The 20816-nt window shown below is 39.3% G+C and overlaps 1 protein-coding gene across 1 annotated transcript in view; it reads right to left on the minus strand.

Annotated features, from left to right (window-relative positions):
- Positions 1 to 4935: 4935 nt before the first annotated feature.
- Positions 4936 to 20816, minus strand: part of kcnk9 (potassium channel, subfamily K, member 9) — a 91883-nt gene continuing 76002 nt past the window's right edge. Inside the window, exon 2 of the mRNA XM_073043409.1 lies at positions 4936 to 7034. Within this exon, the coding sequence (XP_072899510.1) occupies positions 6193 to 7034 (842 nt within the window). The 3' untranslated portion in view covers positions 4936 to 6192. The remainder of the gene's footprint in view (positions 7035 to 20816) is intronic.

Genomic DNA, 20816 nt, shown 5'->3' on the forward strand with positions numbered 1-20816 from the left:
CTGGACCCTCATCATCAATGCCTCCAGAACTCATGCAGTGATGGAGAGCTCCCTTAGCCCCTCAAGAGTGTGAGCATCGGCAGAGAAACAACTTGTGTGCATACTGCAGAGCAGTCGATCAGCCATACGTCCAATGCTCACAACATCCAGGAAAATGGCACCATCAGGTAGAGACAAGGGGCCTTCTATCTGGCAAGTTCCCTCAGACCTTCATTTCAGCACCATAGCCTGAGTCACTCTCTCTGTCCTCCTCAACACCCCAATAACTACATGCACAGGAGGCTATGGTGGATTCTGGTGCAGCAGGCAACTTTCTGGATTGGGCCCTGTGTTTGAAGCTTTGACTCCCTACCAAGCCTATATCTCACCCCTTCTGCATAACAGACCTTCTCAGACATCCCTTGGGGGTCTGGGATGGTCAAAGCATACAGCCAGCCTGTGCACGTGAGCATCAAACAGCACAGCAATTACATTCAATTCCTCCTTATTGACTCACCAACCACTCCACTCATCTTAGCTTATCTGTGAATCTCCACCCACGACCCTCACTCTACCTGGTCATCCGGTTCACTGCTGAGTTGAGGTCCCACCTACTGGACTACCTGCCTACAACCTCACTTGACCTCACCCTGTAAATCTGTGGAGATGGAGGAAATTCTCAATCTAACTAGACTCCCACGGGAATAGCACGACTTAGCCATCACCTTCAGTGAAAGAGAAGCCAGCAGCCTGCCACCTCACAGATCATATGACTGCACTTTAGAGCACTACCCATCCCTGATGTTGTCTATTCTCCCTCTCCCATTCTGAGACCCTAGCCAAAAATGACTACTTTACTGAAGGACTACGCCATCCCTGTCTTCAGCCAGTGTAGGATACATCTTTGCCAAGAAGAATGATGGGGTCTCCATCCCTCATCAACTACCGTGGACTCAACAAAACCACCATTAAGGACCACTACCTTCTCTCCTGATGGGTAGTTCATTCACAACACTCCACGGAACCTCTACAATCTGATCCACATCTCAGCAGGCTACACGGCATCTATGGAAGGAATAAACAGCCATCATGAAGGGCCTTGGCCTAAATTATCGACTGTTTATTCCTTTCCATAGATGCTGTGTGGCCTGCTGAGTTATGTGTGTTACCTTGGATTTCCAGAATCTGCAGATTTTCTCATGTTTCTGATCCACATCTGTCAGCAGGATGAGAAGAAGACAGCAAAATAACATCCACTGACCACCATGAGTACATGGTAATTCCTTTCGGACTTTCCTGCAGTCCAAGCTTTCACTAATGAGATCCTCTGAGATATCCTCCACAGGTATGTGCTCATCTACTTGATAACATGTTCATTTTCTCAAAGAATCCGCAAGGCCACATCTGTCACATCCATTCAATCCTTCAGTGTCTCCTCAAAAACCAACAGTACTGCAAGTTAGAGAAATGCCAGTTCCACACCTCAGTCATTTCCTTCCTGGGTATTGTCCTTTCACTCAAGGCTTAACCATGGACCCAGGGAAAGTGCACACTGACTCGCACAGGCTCTCACCCTGGTTCATGGTCCCTTTAACATTACCCAGAGCATCATCCCAGTCACTTACCATCTCCAGCTGCCACTGTCCCTGAGGATCACACCTACCTTCCATGTGTCCGGCCTCAAGCCTGTTGTCCATGGACCCCTCAAGCCATAGAGCCTACACCTCCTTAACCAAGGATGGTGGAAGGTGGTCCCATGTACACAGTTCGCTGGTTGATGGATCCATGTTGTTGTGGACAGGGTGTGCATTACCTGATCGACTGCGAAGGATACGGCCCAGAGGAGAGGACCTGGGTGCCGTCTAGTTTCATCTTGGATCCATCACTCATCGAGGAGTTCCACCAGACCCATCTGGATCCTCCTGGGCTGGTGGGTTCAGGCCATAGGAGGTAGGTCCTCTCAGCTCTGCTCAGGCAGGCAACTCCCAGTCCCCGTCCAGCTAACAGCTATCACCTAGTACTTGTTTCCAACTCATCACTTGCAGCCAATTTAAACCAAGTCCTTTTCATTCATAGTATCCATTCTCTCCTGTTTTGTGGCCCATGGTGGCTTGTTATTTTGCAGTTTATTATTAAAGTTATTGCTTATCACTTTGTCGACTCCACTGCTCTGCATTTAGGCCAAACCTCTTCTACATTTTCTGACACACCAAGAGTTGAGTGGTAGTGTGGTGAACTACATTTACCTGTCTGGACACGCCCCCCCCGCTGACTGCTCCTGTGGCTCCTCCCACTGACCCCGGTATAAAGGCGATTGGAGCCTGAGCCCTGGTCTCAGTCTCCAGGATGTAGTATGGTGGTCAATTGCTGCTTGTTCTTTCTTCCAGCCAATAAAAGCCTATATCTCGCCTCACGTCTCGGAGAGTTATTGATGGTGCATCAGGTAGTGATTCAGTCTGGGAACTCAAGATGCTTTTATCCTCCTTTGTTAGAAGGCCAATTGTTGATCCTTCCTTTCCAATTTATGGTCCTATCATAGTTGCTGAGCACACCAGTCAATGAGACCCATGCAAATACCGTGAGAGGGTGGATCATCATAGAAAATGCAGTTTGCCTTTTGAATAAGAGATTCTAGAGCTTGTGTAAATCAGAGGGCTTCTTGCAATGTATATGCCCAAATGGTGTGGAGACCACATCACCGTGTGCTCACCTTGTGATTCTTAGCAGCCTGTGCCAGAGAGAGAAAGCAGCATGCAGACACAGAGCTTGAGGCTTGTGAAGCACAGGCTGGAGAACAGCAGGGCCCAGAAGAGCGGGAGGGAAAAGAAGGCTAACAAGAGAAGTCCCAGCAGAGTATCATGAGTCTCACCTTGCTGTATCACATGGCTATTACATGATTCCCTGATAGGGAGACATTGTTCTTAAGGAGCCTGTTAACTTCCAGCTGATGTTCTCTGCATTCCAAGTTTTACTGCCAACTTGATTAGCCAGTAGCCAGTCGAGAGAACCCAGATCACATGTAATAATCCCTCACATGCTCCTTTGCTGATTCACCAGCATTACTCAGCATTTAACTACTTTATCTTATTCGCTTAACTGGCTTCTTTAACTTTTTACAATGATGACTGAGACTGACACAGCTTATGAAGGCTGTGAGATCTGTTTCTCAGTAGTTAAGTAGGTGCTGATTCTCACATCTGGAGGAGATAGCTGGAGCCACCTCCTTCCAACTCTCTCTGCGGTGTCTCTTGCAGGTATTCCAGCCCAAAAGCACACAATCCCTACTTCTGGACATTTATTTAATTTACAAAAATGCAGCTTAAGCCAAGTCTCCCTTCCTTTTTGCTGCAGCCATAATGTGTGAAGCTGCTGTGATGAGTGTAAGTTCAAGGACTATTGTTCTCCTCAGAAAGCTATGTAGCAAATTGTCATAAAGTATTTTCAATTGATTTTTGTCAATTTAGGAAGTGCGAACTCATGTTATAACCACACTAACTCAGTTCTTAAGATATTTTTAGTCTTTTTATTGTTTTGTTTTGCTGGTGATCTAATTGGGCATGAGCACTACATTCAACACTGGTTCACCCACCAAAAGGGGATGAAATCTAATTTTTAGGTAATTATAAGTTTCTATAAAGGAAACTGACAGTGTAAATTTGTCACATTTTAATTACAACCCTCCACTAGAGGCGTTACTGTAGAGCGTCAGCCTTATGTCAGTTTCTACCCAAAACTCCAACCAGCCCTGGATTTCCGCTACACAAACTGTGATAAGTTTTCTAACATACCTGTACTAAACCAAAGATCAGTTTCTGCTGTATAGCTCCAACTTCCCTCAAACTTTCTGCTGCTGTATTGTTGTGACTTCACTAGAAACTCTGCATCAATAACTGCACTTCTAAGGAAGTTAAGGCAGCGGCCAAACATCTGAAGGAAATCATGTATAATCAGCTTTATAAACAATCTTATATCAGCCTTTCATCTGACCCACCTATCCCCATCAAATCACCAATTCCACCCTACCACCACCCTCAACCCTGACTCCTTCACCATGACAATTCCTAGTTGAACTAGTAATGCTTAGCATTCATGCACCAAAAGTCACAAATCTTGCAAGTATGACAAGTTTTAATTCGCAAAGTAAAAAATAATGATAAATTTTAAATATTTTACTCATTAACAATAATTTGTATAAATAAGAGTGGCACATTTAGAAAGAACTGGCTAATTATTTGGAAGTTGGTGACTGGTACACGTGATGAATTTGAGTATCTTATTTTCCAAACAGTCAGTATGGCCTGATGAATCATAATGTTATCTAATTGTCCAGATCTGCAAAAGGTTCCGCTGCACATCAGTCCGTCAATGGACCAATAATAATAATATTCTGGTACTATCTCAAAGATGGTCACTTTGTGTCATTGCATTACAAGAAAGATTTGTTTCTTACTGTGAATGAAAGTACTGAAAAGAGAGATTTGAAATATGCATGTCATTTCTGTGTCTGTTTGTTGTACTTGCATTCACTCGTGCAGGGAATTGTGGTCCACAATCTGATTTTGATCCACTCCGCATTGTGGCAAATGCAACATAAGCTCAGTTGGCTTTATCATATGACATCAGTCAGATTAGAATAAGACTCCAGATTTTAAAAGATGCGATCATAACAAACAATTCCAAAACAATTCAACCTAAAGAATCAGTAGGCTCATTTAAAATAACACTTTCTATATTGGTTATACTTGTTGAACCTTGTGTTACTAATGTGTCATCTAAAGGATATGATGTCAATCAGGTTGGCATTGCTCACATATCCAATTTTATTGAAATTGACAAGCATTCAAGAACTAAAAGACTGATTGAAGAAAAATTTTCAATGCCATTTTGCACACAGTACTTGTCAAAAATGTACCTTTTATTGCATGCAAAATATTGCCATTTATAACATCTCTTTATACTTAAATCCAGCAGTTAAATTTTCTCTGTACATTTTCATTCAAATTTTAAATATATATTATATATTGATAAAACTCTATAGATGGCTGTTTTTGTACAAAATACACCACTGAAGTTAGTTCCTGTGGTGCAAATTTACAGTATTTTCCTTAACCATGTACATTTGTTATAAAAGCAACAATGTACATTTTGAAACGTGCCATATTTTAATGAAAAAAATAGAAAAGTGCATTATTTTACAAGACTGCAGTAATTGTAAAGACAATGTAAAATATATACATATTAGTGCATTCATTACAAAAAGATGCAATCTCAATAATTACATTTTATACATGAGTCTGAGATCTAGCTTGAGTTGTAAACATGTTGTTACAGCTTCCTATCATTTAAACTATTTCATAGTACAGCAAAAATTTAATCAGCTTTGGGAATAACAGTTAAATCATTTAAAACTGTTAGACCTTCTGGAGAGGAATCTTTTGTTGTTGTTGTTCTTTTTCTATTCTTACTGTCTTAATCCAGGCATTCAAAAACTAATTCCAGGTCATGCAAGTCTTAGCTGAACTAAAGAACTAAATGCAACTCTAGCCATTCATTTCTACTCCCTTCACTTAAGGCCAGAAATAGCAAATGGCCAGAATTGCTGAAAAAGCATAAATACTCATCATAAATCAATAAATATTAATTGCATTATTAATTTCATTACTAGTTAAGTTGTCTTTTCAGTTATAATGCATACCAGTTTTACAAAGCGCATGCATTTTAACTGGCATGCTAAAATGATCTTTCTGCACTTCACAATCCAGTGTTAAAGAGCCAGCTGTTGAAAGTACAATGGTATATCCGGTATACTGACTGCTTCATGTGTTAACAGGCATGCTATTTCAGCAACACAATTTGGGTTCTTATGATCTGATAGTTAATTCTGAAATGTGGTATTTAAACTGTTTTACAAAATTAATACCTAATGCATTGTTTCCTCATTTTCATCCAGAATACGCTTTCATTTTAACAATTTAATGTTCCTCTCAAGCACATTAATACCAATCAAAATGTCCATTTGCAAGTAGATTTGATGGATACCCAGTGTGTTGCTTGTCCCTAAAACTCCAGCTGCCACCTGTAAGGCATATTGTCGCTGCTGTGGAGCTGTTACTAACCATGCTTCATGCTTGGTTTCTGAGTCTCAGAGAAAGGCTTTTTTTTTTGCTGCTTCTTCTCCAGCACGTTCAATAATAAATCAAAATGAAAAGAGTTTCAAATGGACTTCCTCCTTCTCATGAGCCTGTGGTTTTCATTGAAGCTGTGTAAACCGGGTGACACAGAGCTCACAGGGGATGGGAACAGACTGTTTTTCAGTGTACTCGGCGAAATTTCTTCTATCTTGTAAGATACTGAGTGAAAGTAATGAGGGTTTAATTGCGAACTGAAGGAATTCTGGTGTGATACCACCTGATTGGTATACTCGTGGGACCTGTAGCACATGCAGGAGCAAACAGACTGCAGGTCTGTGACTTCAGTTTTGTACCTCTGTCGGCCCTGTTGGGCATCCTCCTGGATATGGATGATCATGCTGTTCCTATTCCCTGCCAAAGAAGCTCGCTCTTCGGCATCCCGCCGCTCATCTTCACTGTTCATGGTCAAAAACCTGAGAACCACCAAGTTGAGAAAAGCTCCAATAACCGTTAAACCAACTAAAATATACATAAAGCTAAAAGCCACGTAGAGCGGCCTTTTTTGCAGGGCCTTATCTTTCTGGAGGGCCACAAAGTCCCCAAACCCTATTGTAGTCAATGTAATAAAGCAATAGTAATATGCATGAAAGAAGTTCCAGTCTTCATAATGTGCGAAGGCAGCTGCTCCAATGCATAGGGTCCCCATGCAGGAGAAGAAACCCACAGTCACCATGTTCTCCATTGACACATCTGTGCTTTTCATGCCGAGGCATTTCTTTATCCGTTTCAAAAGGTACTTGACAAATGTGTTCATCCGTTCTCCCAGACTCTGGAACATGACTAGGGTCAGTGGTATTCCCAGCACAGCATAAAACATGCAAAAAGCTTTACCTGCATCTGTGTCTGGAGCAGCATGGCCATATCCTGCAAACCATAAAAGGAAAATCATTAATCAAATTGCACTCAAGAACTCTCAGGCATTTGTGTACTTCATTCTGAAATCAGAAAATACTTCAAACCTTAAGTGGCTTTCTCCCCTTTTGGAAAGTGTTCCGTTTTTGACATGGTATCATTACTCAGCAACTTTAGACAGTTGTGTTCCTTTCACAATGCAAAGCATTGCACTAAAATATTTCGAATGTGCACATAGCCATTGCATAGAAAGCTAGGCTTAAAAAAATTATCGAATATGTTGTTTTCATTAAAGGATGAAATATCAACAAAAGATTAATTATAAGCATGTTAAGATCATTTGAATGACGACATTAGCCAACAATGGTCATGAATAATCCAAAGGCACTATAAATTCAAGCAAGCCCGGGAATTAAACCACTGCAAAATGAACCCAAGGTCTCACAATTCTTAAATGAAACTCCTTGAAAAGAGAAAATTTGAGAATTATTATTTTACCGATGATTCAAGTTCATTTGAAGATTAGAGACTGGGCCTTGATCAACCTAATTCATTTAATATGTGGATGGCATTGGTAAAGGCAATATTCATTACACTATTGGAATGCACCTGGACCCATGCTTTCAGAGGTTTTATTTTAGAGTACAACTCAGCTTTTAATTACATACCCTTTGATTCCAACAAATACATATGTTGACTGACAAGATTTGAACCAGGACTTACAAATACAGGACAAAACTAGGACCTAGTACTTTGTCATCCTTTGATTTAGATCTGTTCATGGCATAATATAATAAATAACCTGGCTTCAAAAGAGTTCTGAATTAAATAGTGATCAAGCTAGTAAATAATTTATTTCCCTACTATGTCTGGTTTAGAATTACAAACAAAGGAAAGAAGAGTATTTTTTTAACATTACATTTGTATCTTTTGTAATGATTATAGCCATTATGAGGTTCCGCACACGAGTCAGCAGATGAGTCTGTCCCACTTTTCTGGTTGGGAATAAACGTGTCCTTAAGGCAAAGGGGAGAAGAAAAGAAAGTTTACTGTATCAGGCACTTTATTGAATGAATGCATAGGTATATATTTGATTCTTTTTATTTAATTTCATTACATCTACACCCAACTATTTTGTCAACAACTGCCAAGAAAACATTTTTGGCTTAGAATATCCAAGAAAGTTTTGCATAGTTGCACTTTGCATAGTGGAGCTATGGCATAGGAGTGAAATTCCATGGTGCTTACTTTACAAATGTTCACAAAATGCATTCATTTAAATGACTATGTACAAATTTCCTTGTTCAATTGATCCTCTTCTGACTTGTACCTGACAAAGTCTTACTCATGTCGTTAATATACAGCACATCATTTAAAAAGTCACAATGATTAGATTTCCTATATCGTCACATATTCAGAGTACATATTCAAAATTCAATGTAAATTTATTATCAAAGTACATATATGTCACCATGTATAACCCTGAGATTCATTTTCTTGTGGGGATACTCAATAAATCTATAGAATAATAGCCATAACAGAATCAATGAAATACCACTCAACTAGGGTATTCAATCAGAGCGTCAAAGACAACCAACTGTGCAAATGCAAAAAGAAAAAAACATAATAGTAATAAATAAAAAAGCAATAAATGTTGAGAACATGAGTTGAAGAAACCTTGAAAATGAGTTCATTGGTCGTGGGAACAATTCAGAGATGGGGCAAGTGAAGAAAAGTGATGTTATCCCCTTAGCTTCAAAAAGCCTGATGGTTGGGGGTAGTAACTGTTCCTGAATCTGGTGGTGTGAATTCTGAGGCTCTTCTCCCTTCTTTCTGATGGCAGCAGTGAGAGAAGAGTGAGTCCTGTGTGGCAGGGCTCCCAGGTGAATGATGCTACTTTCCTATGAAAGCATTTCTTGTAGATGTGTTCAATAATTGGGAGGGCTTTACCTGTGATGGACGGGGCCAGTTCCACTACTTTTTCTAGGATTTCTGTTCAAGGGCATTGGTGCTTCCATATCAGGCTGTGATAGAAACAGTCAACATCCTCTACATAGCACCATCCAGAGACAGAGAAGCAGTTTCAGCGACAGGTTACTATCGATACAATGCTCCTCAGACAGGATGAAGAGGTCAATACTCCCCAATGCCATTAGGCTTTACAATTCTACCGCCAGGACTTAAGAACTTTTTAAAAGCTATTATTAATGCTTTTTGAGATAGTGATTTAGATGCATATCATATTTTTTTTTACTGAGTTAAGTATTGTATGTAATTAGTTTTGCTACAACAAGTGTATGGGACATTGGAAAAAAAAGTTGAATTTCCCCATGGGGATGAATAAAGTATCTATCTATCTATCTATCTATCTATCTATCTATCTATCTATCTATCTATCTATCTATACCCCCCACTACATATCTATAGAAGTTTGTCAAGGTTTTAGATATCATGCCAAATCTCCACAAACTCCTAAGAACGTAGATATGCTTTCACGCTTCCTTTATAATTACACTTCTGTGCTAGGCCCAGGACAGGTCCTCTGGAATAATAACACCATGAAATTTACAGTTGCTAACCCACTCCATCTCCGATCCTTCAATTAACACTGGCTCATGGACCTCTAGTTTCCTTCTCCTGAGTCATAACCAGCTCCTTGGTCTTGTTAACATTAAGAGGTAGTTGTTAAACTATTACTCAGCCAGATTTTCAATTTCCTTCCTATTATAGCTGATTCATCACCACCTTTGATTCGGCCTACAACCATGGTGTCCAACCAAAGTTGAATGTGGCATTGGAGCTGTGCTTGACCACACAGTCATAAGTATAAAGTGAGTAGAGCAGGGGACTAAGCACACAGCCTTGTGGTGTACCTGTGGAGATTGTGGAGGAGATGTTTTTGCCAATCCAAACTGACTTGGGTCTGCAAGTAAGGAAATCCAGGATCCAATTGCACACAGCGGTATTGATGCTAAGGTCTTGGAGCTCATTAATTAGTTTTGAGGGGATGATGGTATTAAGTGCTGAGCTGATAAAGAATCAGTTGATGTTGTGTATGGAATTTTAGAAGGCCTTTGACAAGGTGCTACACATGAGACTGCTTAGCAAGCTATGAGCCTATGGTACTACAAGAAAGATCCTAGCATGGATAAAGCAGTGGCTGATAGGCAGGAGACAAAGAGTGGGAATAATGGGAGTCTTTTCTGGTTGGCTGCCAGTGTCAAATGATGGTCCACAGGGGTCTGTGTTGGGATCAATTCTTTTTACATTATGTCTCAATGATTTGGATGATGAACTTGATGGCTTTATTACAAGGTTTGCAAATGATATGAAGATAAGCAGAAGGACAGGTAGTTTTGAGAAAAAACTGAGCCTTAGACAGATTAGGTGAGTGGGCAAAGAAATGGCAGATGGAATAAAATGTCAGGAGGTGTATGGTCATGCACTCTGGTAGAAGAAATTAAAAGAAATTTAGAAAAATTACTATTCTCTAAATGGAGAGAAAATACAAAAACTGGAGGTGCAAAGGGCCTTGAGAGTCTTTGTGCAATATTCCCTAAAGGTTAATTTATAGGTTGAGTGTGGTGAGGAAGGCAAATGCAATGTTAGCATTCATTTCAGGAGGACTAGAATATAAAAACAAAGCTATAACACTGAGATTTTATAAAGCAATGGTGAGACCTCACCTGGAGTATTGTGAGCAGATTTGGGTCCCTTATCTTAGGAAGGATGTGCTGAAACTGGAAAGGGTTCAAATAAGGTTCACAAAAATGATTCCAGGATTGAATGGCTTGCTATATAAAGAGCATTTAGTGGCTCCCGGCCTGTATTCACTAGAATTCAGAAGAATGAGGGGTGACCTCATTGAAACCTATTGAATGGTGAAAGGTTTTGATAGAATGTGGAGAGGATACTCCCTATAGTGGGAGAGTCTAAGACCAGAAGACACAGCCTCAGAATAGAGGGGTGTACTTTTAGAATGGAGATGAGGAGGTATTTCTTTAGTCTAAGAGTGGTGAATCTGTAGAATTCTTTGTCACAGCAGCTGTGGAGGCCAAGTCTTTATGTATATTTAAGGCAGTGGTTGATAGATTCTTGATTGCTCAGGACATGTGGAGAAGGCAGGAGATTGGGGCTGAGAGGAAAATTCAGTCAGCCACGATGAATTTGTGTGCTGAGCCCTCTTCTGTACTCCCTTTTCACCTATGACTGTGTTCCTGTACATGGTTCTAACTCCATAATCAAGTTCGCAGACGACACCACGGTGGTCGGCCTGATCAGAGGGGATGACGAGATGGCCTACAGGGACAAGGTCCAGCACCTGGCCTCGTGGTGTGCCAACAGTAACCTGGCCCTAACACCCAAAAGGCCAAGGAGATCATTGTGGACGTCAGGCATGCTAGGAGCCACACTCATGTCCCCATCAACATCAATGGAGCTGTAGTGGAGCGTGTATCAAGCTTCAAATTCCTTGGTGTCCACATTTCTGAGGATCTCACCTGGTCCCTGAACTCCTCCATCCTGATCAAAAAAGGTGCAATAGCGCCTTTATTTCCTGTGGAGCATCAAGCAAACTCATCCCTGTCCCAGGATACTGACAGACTTTTACCGCTGTACCATTGAGAGGAAACTCACCAACCTCATCTCAGTGTGGTATGGCAATTGTCCCATATCAGACCGTAAAGCACTCCAGCATGTGGTGAAAACTGCCCAGCGGATTATCGGCACCCAATTGCCCACCATTGAGAACATCTACCCTAAATGCTGCCTGGGCAGGGCAAAAAGCATTATCAAGGATGCATCTCACCCTAACCATGGACTTTTTACTCTCCTCCCATCCGGTAGGCACTACAGGAGCCTCCGCTCCCGCACCAGCAGGCACAGGAAGAGCTTCTTCCCTGAGGCTGTGACCCTGCTGAAACTCACATCACAGCGCTAAGCAGTATTGCACCCATATTGTACTGTCTCAGTACTTTTATATTTGTGTGCTGTAGCACTTACTTTTTATTCGCAGTTATTTTGTAAAGAACACTATTCTTTGCATTTCTGGTTAGATGCTAATTGCATTTCATTTGGCTTTGGATCAGTTGAATCTAATCTAATCTAATGAAATGGCATAGCAGACTCGATGGGACAAGTTGCCTAATTCTGCTCCTATATCATATGGTCTTCTGGTCTAAAGTGCATCCTGATTTACGCATCTTTTTGCTGCCTGGAATTTCCAGAGTAGAGTAAATTGTCAATAAGGTGGCATCTGCCATGGACTTGTTGTGCTAAAAGGCAAATTGGAGCAGATCTCACTCACTTCTCGGGCAGGAGTTGATTTGCTTCATCACCAGCCTCTCAAAACACTTCATCACTGTGGATACAAGTGCTACTGAGTGATAGTCATTGAGGCAAGTCACCGTGCTCTTCTTCAGCACCTGCTTGGAATAGCTGGGTACCACCCACTGCTGAAACGAGAAGTTAAAGATCTTAGTGAACATACCAGACAACTGAATAGCACAGGTCCTTAGTACCTGGCCTAGTACCCCATCTGACCAGATGCTTTTTGTGTGATCATCCTCCTGAAGGTTGGTCGCACATGGGCTTCAGAGTCTGAAATCAGGGGGTGTGGGAGTTTATGGTGGATCTTCCATATTTTGACAGTCAAAGCAAGCATAGGTGTTGAGCTCACGTGGAAGCGAAGCCCTACTCTCTCCCATGTTGCTTGATTTAACTTTACAAGAGGTGGCAGTACTCAAGCCCTGCTGCAACTGTTCATTGATTCCAGTTTGCTCTGGAGTTGCCACCTTGCTTGCAAGATGGTTTTCTGGGGATCGTAACTGGACCTCTTATGATGTTCATGGTCACCAGACTTGGAGGGCTCTGATCTGGCTCTCAGCAAATTTCAGATTTCAAGGTTCATCCAGGTTTTCTGGCTAGGGAAGAACCTGAGTGATTTCAATGAGACACACTCGTCTACAGCTGTTTTAATAAAGTCCATTACAGCCATGGTGTCTTTATTCAGATCCGTAGATGAGTTCTTGAACATGGGCTGGTCTACTGACTCAAACCAATCCCACACCCACTCCTCTACCTCCTGCAAACACCTCTTTGTGGTCCTAATCTCTGGAGCTTTACTCTTTAGCCTCTGCCAGTGCGCAAGTAGGTCAGCCAAGTGATCAGATTTCAATATATAGTATCCAAGGCTATAATTTCTGGTGTTACGTAATGTTTAATTTTTCATCACACTGAAGTTGTATTACATTTTACTATAGTCTTTTATGACATCAACATTTGTAAAATACGGAAGAGCTAGCTTCCGTAATTGATTTGCTTAAACATGCACTGATTAATGTGCATCAGCTATCCACACTGATTTCTCCGTTCATCAGTTAGCTACAATGGCATTTAAAGAAGGAAGAGAACTTACAGTTCATTGGGGATTTTCACTGCACACCAGTTGTTTACATTGCTTGCTGCTTGTTTTAAACCAGTTTTTCAAAAATTTGACATATGTTGCCATCATTGTTCAGTGTAATTTTGGCATGAGTCAGATCAAGGAGAATCTGCCCCATTAATTATTTTGTCATATCATTTGTATTTGTGGGATATTCTTCTGTGCAAAATGGCTGCTTTATTTGCTTACATAACAATTAAATACCTCAGGATACTTTTTCTATTAATAGCTCTTTATAAATACAAATAATTGTTGTCATCATTTGTGCTTCAAAGGAATTTACTGTGTATGAAATATTTAGGTATTTCAGGAAAGAGTAAATAAATACAATCTATTCTTTATTCTATGAAATACTGTAAGTTCATAATGTCCGCCATACATCTATTAACACAATCAGAGTTAGGGATGCTATCGGTTACATTTTAGCAAAGATGATTTTATTCCGTTGCAATTTCAAACAGAGATGGTTGAATCATTTGTATCGCTCCAGGCTTATTATTTTCTACATTATTCATGAAAAGTCCATATTTTATTTTCAATTTATTGCTGATTGATGACATTGACACTAGAAGGACTGAACTGTACACTCTGTATTAAGCTGAAGATATTTATTTAAGATATGGGCACATGAAAACTCTTATATCTTCGAACAAATATTGAACTGTCAAACTGTGAGAGCATAATAATACCGAGGAAAGGGTCAGTAATATAAACAATGAAAAAATGGAATTGGTTTCATTATGTATATAGAACTGTGTCCTAGATTAGTCTGAGTTTACCTAAAAACAGTAAGTGCAAATGTGAATCAAATTCCAAGAAATTAAGTTGAATAAATAGGGATTATAAAATGAAACAAAAACAAAAGCTAAAAATACAACAGACCAGCCAACATCAACAGGATAAAATGATAAACTACTCAAATACATTAGAAATAATTACTGACTGATAAAACAGTGGGAAATAAAATACAAGTAGCCCTCAGATAGATGCTCATGGTATGTACCAAACATATTTGCACAGGAAGTAAAAGCTGTGAAGCCAAAATAGCAAGTATTGAATGAACAGACAACTTAAAAATGGTAATCAAAATAGAGCTCTGAAAATAACTTAAATGAATTAAGAAAGATTAGAATAGTGGATGACATAAAGTTAGACCCAATTCCTTTACTTAAGTCATTCTCCATTATAGTCAAAAGGCAATGATCATTACATATTTATAATCATGTCTGTTCTCATGACTGTTAGTTATAATGTTTAAGTTCTGCACTAATTTGGAAAAAAACGGCAGTATTTACTGATTCATATAATAAGATAAAATCTACAAAAACCTATCCTACTTTCAAACATAATAAATTCAAGTTCTAGAGCCTTTTTGATGAAACATAGAAACATAGAAAATAGGTGCAGGAGTAGGCCATTCGGCCCTTCAAGCCTGCACCGCCATTCAGTATGATTATGGCTGATCATCCAACTCAGAACCCTGTACCTGCTTTCTCTCCATACCCCCTGATCCCTTTAGCCACAATGGCCATATCCAACTTCCTCTTAAATATAGCCAATGAACCGGCCTCAACTGTTTCCTGTGGCAGAGAATTCCACAGATTCACCACTCTCTGTGTGAAGAGGTTTTTCCTCATCTCGGTCCTAAAAGGCTTCTCCTTTATCCTTAAACTGTGACCCCTCATTCTGGACTTCCCCAACATTGGAAACAATCGGAAACAAAGGTCACACATTCATTATAAGACCTAAGAGATTGTCTTGAGCATCATAAAACTTTGCATTTAATGATTTTTATGTTAGAAAGAAGTTTGCCTCAGCCTCCCTTCCATGGAAAAATATTGTTATTGCAAGAGCCAAATTAAAGGGACAAAAGTTGCTCCCAGCGTTGCTTAACGGTAAGCATGCTTTGGATCATAGAGATTCACAGACAGGGCAAATTTGATTCTTGTTTGCCCTCCAATAAATCTCACTGCAGCCAATGTTCACAAGTGGTCTTCTACCCAATGGCTAAACAGACCTTTTTTTTCCCAGGAAGCCTTGACTTCAGATTCAGATAGTCTGAAAATGCTTGGCAGTTAACAAGAGAGAGATTTTAATTAATGTACAAATATTTGGGTTAGGGTCACTCATCAGAAAGTTCAAACAACATTTTAGTCAATCTCCTATAAACATTGGCAGTGTAATGAGGGATTATATTGCATTTAAAAAATTAAAAGAAAGGTTAAAGAAAGAATAATGATGATCTGATATTGGGAAGGTGGGGGGGGGGGGTGTATCCTAGAGCAAGGGTTCCCAACCTACCATCCATAATGTTTATTAGTATTGGTTGGGAACCATAAAACCATAAAAAATGTTGGGAAACCCTGTATTAGAGGATGAAGAACAGACTGAGGTGCTATTAATAGTAGGATTACATGAATATGAGAATGACGGTTCTGAGAAACAATTTTTCTCAACTTATTAAAACTGAATTCATACTTGAGGATTGCTGCTAACCAATACACCAGGAATGAAAGTGTTATCATACAAGGAACATTTGATGGCTCTGGGTCAGTACTCGCTAGATTTCAGAAGGATGGGGGGGAATCTCATTGAAACCTTTCAAATGTTGAAAGACCTAGACAGAGTAGATGTGGAAAGGATGTTTCCCAAGGTGGGAGAGTCTAGAACAAGAGGGCACAGCCTGACGATAGAGGGGCACCCTTTCAAAAGATTCTCTGAGATGCAGAGAAATTTCTTTAGCCAAAGGGTGGTGAGTTTGTGGAATTTGTTGCCATGTGCAGCTGTGGAGGCCGGGTCTTTGGGAGTTTTTTAGGCAGAGATTGATAGGTTCTTGATTGGACAGGGCATCAAATGTTACGGGAGAAGGCTGTGAACTAGAGTTGAGGAGGAGATAGGAAAAAGGATCAGCCATGATTGAATGGCAGAGCAGATTTGATGGGCCAGATGGCCTAATTCTGCTCCTGTGACTTACGGTCTTTTACCGTTGCTATTTGAGAAAGAGACAAATTAAAATAATGTAGCTATATGGGGACACATTCGATAGGCTTTAATGCAAATAACAATAAATACATCAAAGTAAATGATGAGTTTATTATGGAAGGCCAACAGAGATAGCAACTGTTCCAGCAAATTTCCATAGACACCACAAAGAGCGCTCTAACTGGCTGCATCATCATCTGGTATGGAGGGGTCACTGCATGGGATTGGAGAAAGCTGTATTATGAGCACTAGCCTCCCCAGCATCAAGGACATCTTCAAAAGGTGATTTCATCATCATGTGCTTCTGCCCCTCCGCCATCAGATTTCTGAATGTTCCTCACTATTTTTGCTCTCTCTTTGCATTACATATCTATCTATTTATTTCTTACTTTGAACCCTGCTGCTGCTGCAAAACAACAAATTTTACGATATATGTCTGAAATAATAAGCCCGATTCAGATTTTGATTCAATAACGATTACTGTAGCTCACACATAAAGAGTGAAGAATATATGGAGGAATGTGTAAGAAAGCTCTTGCTAACATCTCAGTGGGGAAATGAATCATGGCAATGTAGGCATGCAGTCTCTACCCACCCAGTCGCACCCCCTTGAAACCCAAGTCAGCACATCCCATCAAGTGCCCATTTACACTAACTCTACACGAATCCCATATTATTTTCCCACAGCTCACCACGTCTGCCCCAAAATTTTACCACCTACCTATATCATGGAAAGCATAAAGTGGCTACTTGACCTACCAAAAGCTGACAAATTTATGAAAATCAAATTTATCACCCTTACCATGATCATTATTGACAAATACACAGCTTTTAAGTGAAGAAGAATCAGTAAAATTTTATTTTTTTCTGGACAAAATACCAAGCTTTTTTTTATGTTTTACTATGAAGGTGTATTGTCCTAATCACATACACCAACTACCATCAAATTTACCATCTTCCCTGCCTCCCTGTCTTCATCCTGGCTCACGTCCAATGCTGCAACTGGTAAAAGGTGACTTAATTAAAATAAGTTAATAGCAAACTAAAATCACATGGATTTGATATTATTGAACAGGACTGCAGATAATCAAAAAAATATGACAAGGTCCACAATCAAGTGATGTTTCTTTGATATATGAAAATAAATATTTTTCACTTGTGTTGTTATAAATATTGTGTTGTTTCTTCTGTAATTGCTCTGACTGCTGACATAAACACTGAACATTAAGGTTTTTACTCAGTGAAACTCAGGTTCAGCATATCTGCAGACTGCTCAGATTCAGCGCCTGGTTTATATAAAGAGGCTAGCCACTTTGCCTCTGGTTGTTAAATCACCCAGATGCAAGTATCAGCAGAATTGTCATAAAGTGAAGGTTTTCAATTTGGAATTGTAATCATAATAGAGTACTTCTCCTTACGATTTGATATTTATTGTCAATTGTTTACTGTAGCATCAACACTCTAAGGCTACAACATCCTTTGAATCTTTTTACCTTTTATGACCAGCAAATTAAGAAGTGCAAGGTCTTGACTAATCTGATGAAGCTGAAAATTAAGGAAGAGTGAAAGTAAAGTGAAATAGCAAGTCTAAGCTCATTAACTTTAATATCTACGGGCCATATAAGTGTGTAACAGTGATAAGACAACTGCTTTTAAAAAAACTGGCTGAAGTGGAAAGTAAAGGGAAGGCGATAAGGAAAATGCTCACGATAATTTTATGGTCCGCAAAGTAATGGTCCATAGGATACAAGGTTACTTGGCAAATTTAATCTAAAATTAGCTTGATATCAAGAAGCAGAGGATCTGGATAGTAAGTTCATGGATGGCATAAATATTGGTGGTGTTGTTGAGAGTAAGTAGGATAACAGTAGGCTACAAGTCAATACTAATCTGTTGGTAAAATGGGCTGAGTAATGGCAAATGTAATTTAATTTGGATAGGTACAAGATGTTGCATTTAGAGGTGACTAATAAGGGTAGGGTATACATAATGAATGGTAGAGGCATAGTCAGTACTGGGGGAACAGAGACCTTGGTGTGGAAGTTCAAGGTTTCTAAAGGCAGGTGGATAAGGTGCTGAGAAAAGCAGTAGAATATTTGTTTTCATTAAGTGGAACACAGAATACGAGAGCTGGGAGGTCGCAGTACAACTTCATAAAATGCTGGTTAGGCTGCTGTTGCAGTCCTGTGTACACTTCTCATTACTTTAGAGGACGTAGGATGCAAAGATTCACTAGAATGTTGTCCGAGATGGAGTGTTGCAGTTATGAAGAGAAACTAAATGGACTGTGTATGTTTTCCTAAGAGCATATAAGGCTATGAAAAGATGGAAGGGGAGGACCTGATAGACAGGTACAAAACATGGGCCTGGAGAGGTAGGAAAATTTACTCTTAAAAGAGGTAGCATAACAAGAGGGTAGATATTTAGACAGAGAGCTGAAAGCTTCAGAGGAGGTTTGAGAAATAAGTTCTTCACCCAGAAGGTGGTTGAAACCTAACTGGAGGGGCAGGCTGATTCTCACACAACATTTATAAAATATTTAGACAAGTACTTAAATCACTGAGGTTGCAACCAATCGCAGGAAACTGGGATTTGATAGTTGGCATGGACACAATGAATCAAATGATCTGTATCTGTGGTGTACAAACCTATGACATTCAGCTGCATGAATAATATCTACATCTCCTCTGCCGAATAATAAAAAAATCTCATTACATTAAAAAGCTCATCACATTTGCTTAGGATTTGGCAACCACAGTTAAGAATTGCTAGCTAATGCAGAAAATTTGCCTTACAAATGCAGTCTGTAAATTGGAAATAATTCAAACATTTAATGTTCTCTTCTCATTTGGATTTGTGTGCACCATGAGCCAAAACAAAGGACAAAAATCACCTGTTCAGCAGAATTGACAAACTATCGAAGATTAAAAGTGGACTTAAATCTGAACAGCACACAAGATATCTATTTAATAAAATCTGAAGGCTAGATTGAATTTTACCATGCTATTTTATGTGAAGTAAAGATCTTTAAGGCAGTCTTCAGATTTTAGTTGACATTTTTATTTTTTAATATATTATTTTTAAAAGCAGAAAAAAATGTAGAATATTAAAGCTCAGTTAAAGGGTTTATAGATGTATGCAGTTCATGTTGTGCCAAAGAAAAGGTGCATGCTGAAGAAATGCTTCATTATAAATTTTGACCTTCAAGTATAATTCTTTCCACTTTGTAAATCCTCTAGACCTTTTTTCAATAGACTGCTCAACCTAATTGATCTATGCAGGTGTTACTGCTCCACACAAGTGCCCTGCTACCTCATCATTTTCAATAAGTATCACCTTCCAATCCTCTCTTCCTTATGCATTTATCTAAATTTCTCTTAAAAGTGTTATGCAACCTAATCACTTCACATTAAAGAGCATACAATATTGTCACCAAACTGTGTATAATTTGTTCTGAATTCTTTATTATAGTGTATTATTTATATTCCAATTATAAAATGTTGAGATAACATTAATTTGTTATCTTAATGAAAGACTATCTCATAGGTCTATATTATAACCATCTTTTGATGTGTGCATTTTTATAGAGGCAATTAAGCTGTATTCTCATGAACCCCAACTATCTGATCTTTTAAGTCAAATTTCTATAATATCCTCGATCCCCACAACACCTGTTCTATGCATGGATCAATTCCATCTCACCTCATCCTCTTAAGGTTCAGCAGCAGAGAAATCATTTGGTTCAATGCAGTACGAACTTGCTCATTACATGTAGATTTTAATGAAGCCAGACAATCTATTACTAATTCAACATTATGCTCATATTATAAGTACAGCCAGGTGGTTCTCAGTGAATTTAGGATATTAATCTATTTGAATGTGTTAGATGACAAGTAAACTGAAGATATTTTTCATTATAATGGCTTGTCTTGTTTGGCATTTGTCTTGTTGTTTATTGAAGGGTGATTAGTATCCTCTAACCATTTTTAACATAATGATTCTTTATATTGATTGAACTGCTGATTGAGAAACTGTTACTGAAACTGACCTTCCAAAATCAACAGATGATCATTACTTAATAACAGTTGTGGATTACGTGTTACAGATGTAACAGGACACTCCTGTAAATGGCACCAGAACCATTGAAGTAAATCTCTTTTTAAATATCAATAACAGCAAACTCATGTTAAAGGAACCATATCTTCAACCTGGACAAAGCAATAAATTATAAAATGAATAACGAATGACAGTGGAAGTCCGAAAAGAAAACTGTACTTTTAAAAGTATGGTTTGAGTTTTACTCTCTGACATGAACCACAATCTACAAGAGGCTGAATAATTCAGGAATGGCAGCACAAAGAGTTACTCTG

The sequence above is a fragment of the Hemitrygon akajei genome, chromosome 1, assembly GCF_048418815.1.
Source record: "Hemitrygon akajei chromosome 1, sHemAka1.3, whole genome shotgun sequence".
Classification (NCBI taxonomy): Eukaryota; Metazoa; Chordata; class Chondrichthyes; order Myliobatiformes; family Dasyatidae; genus Hemitrygon; species Hemitrygon akajei.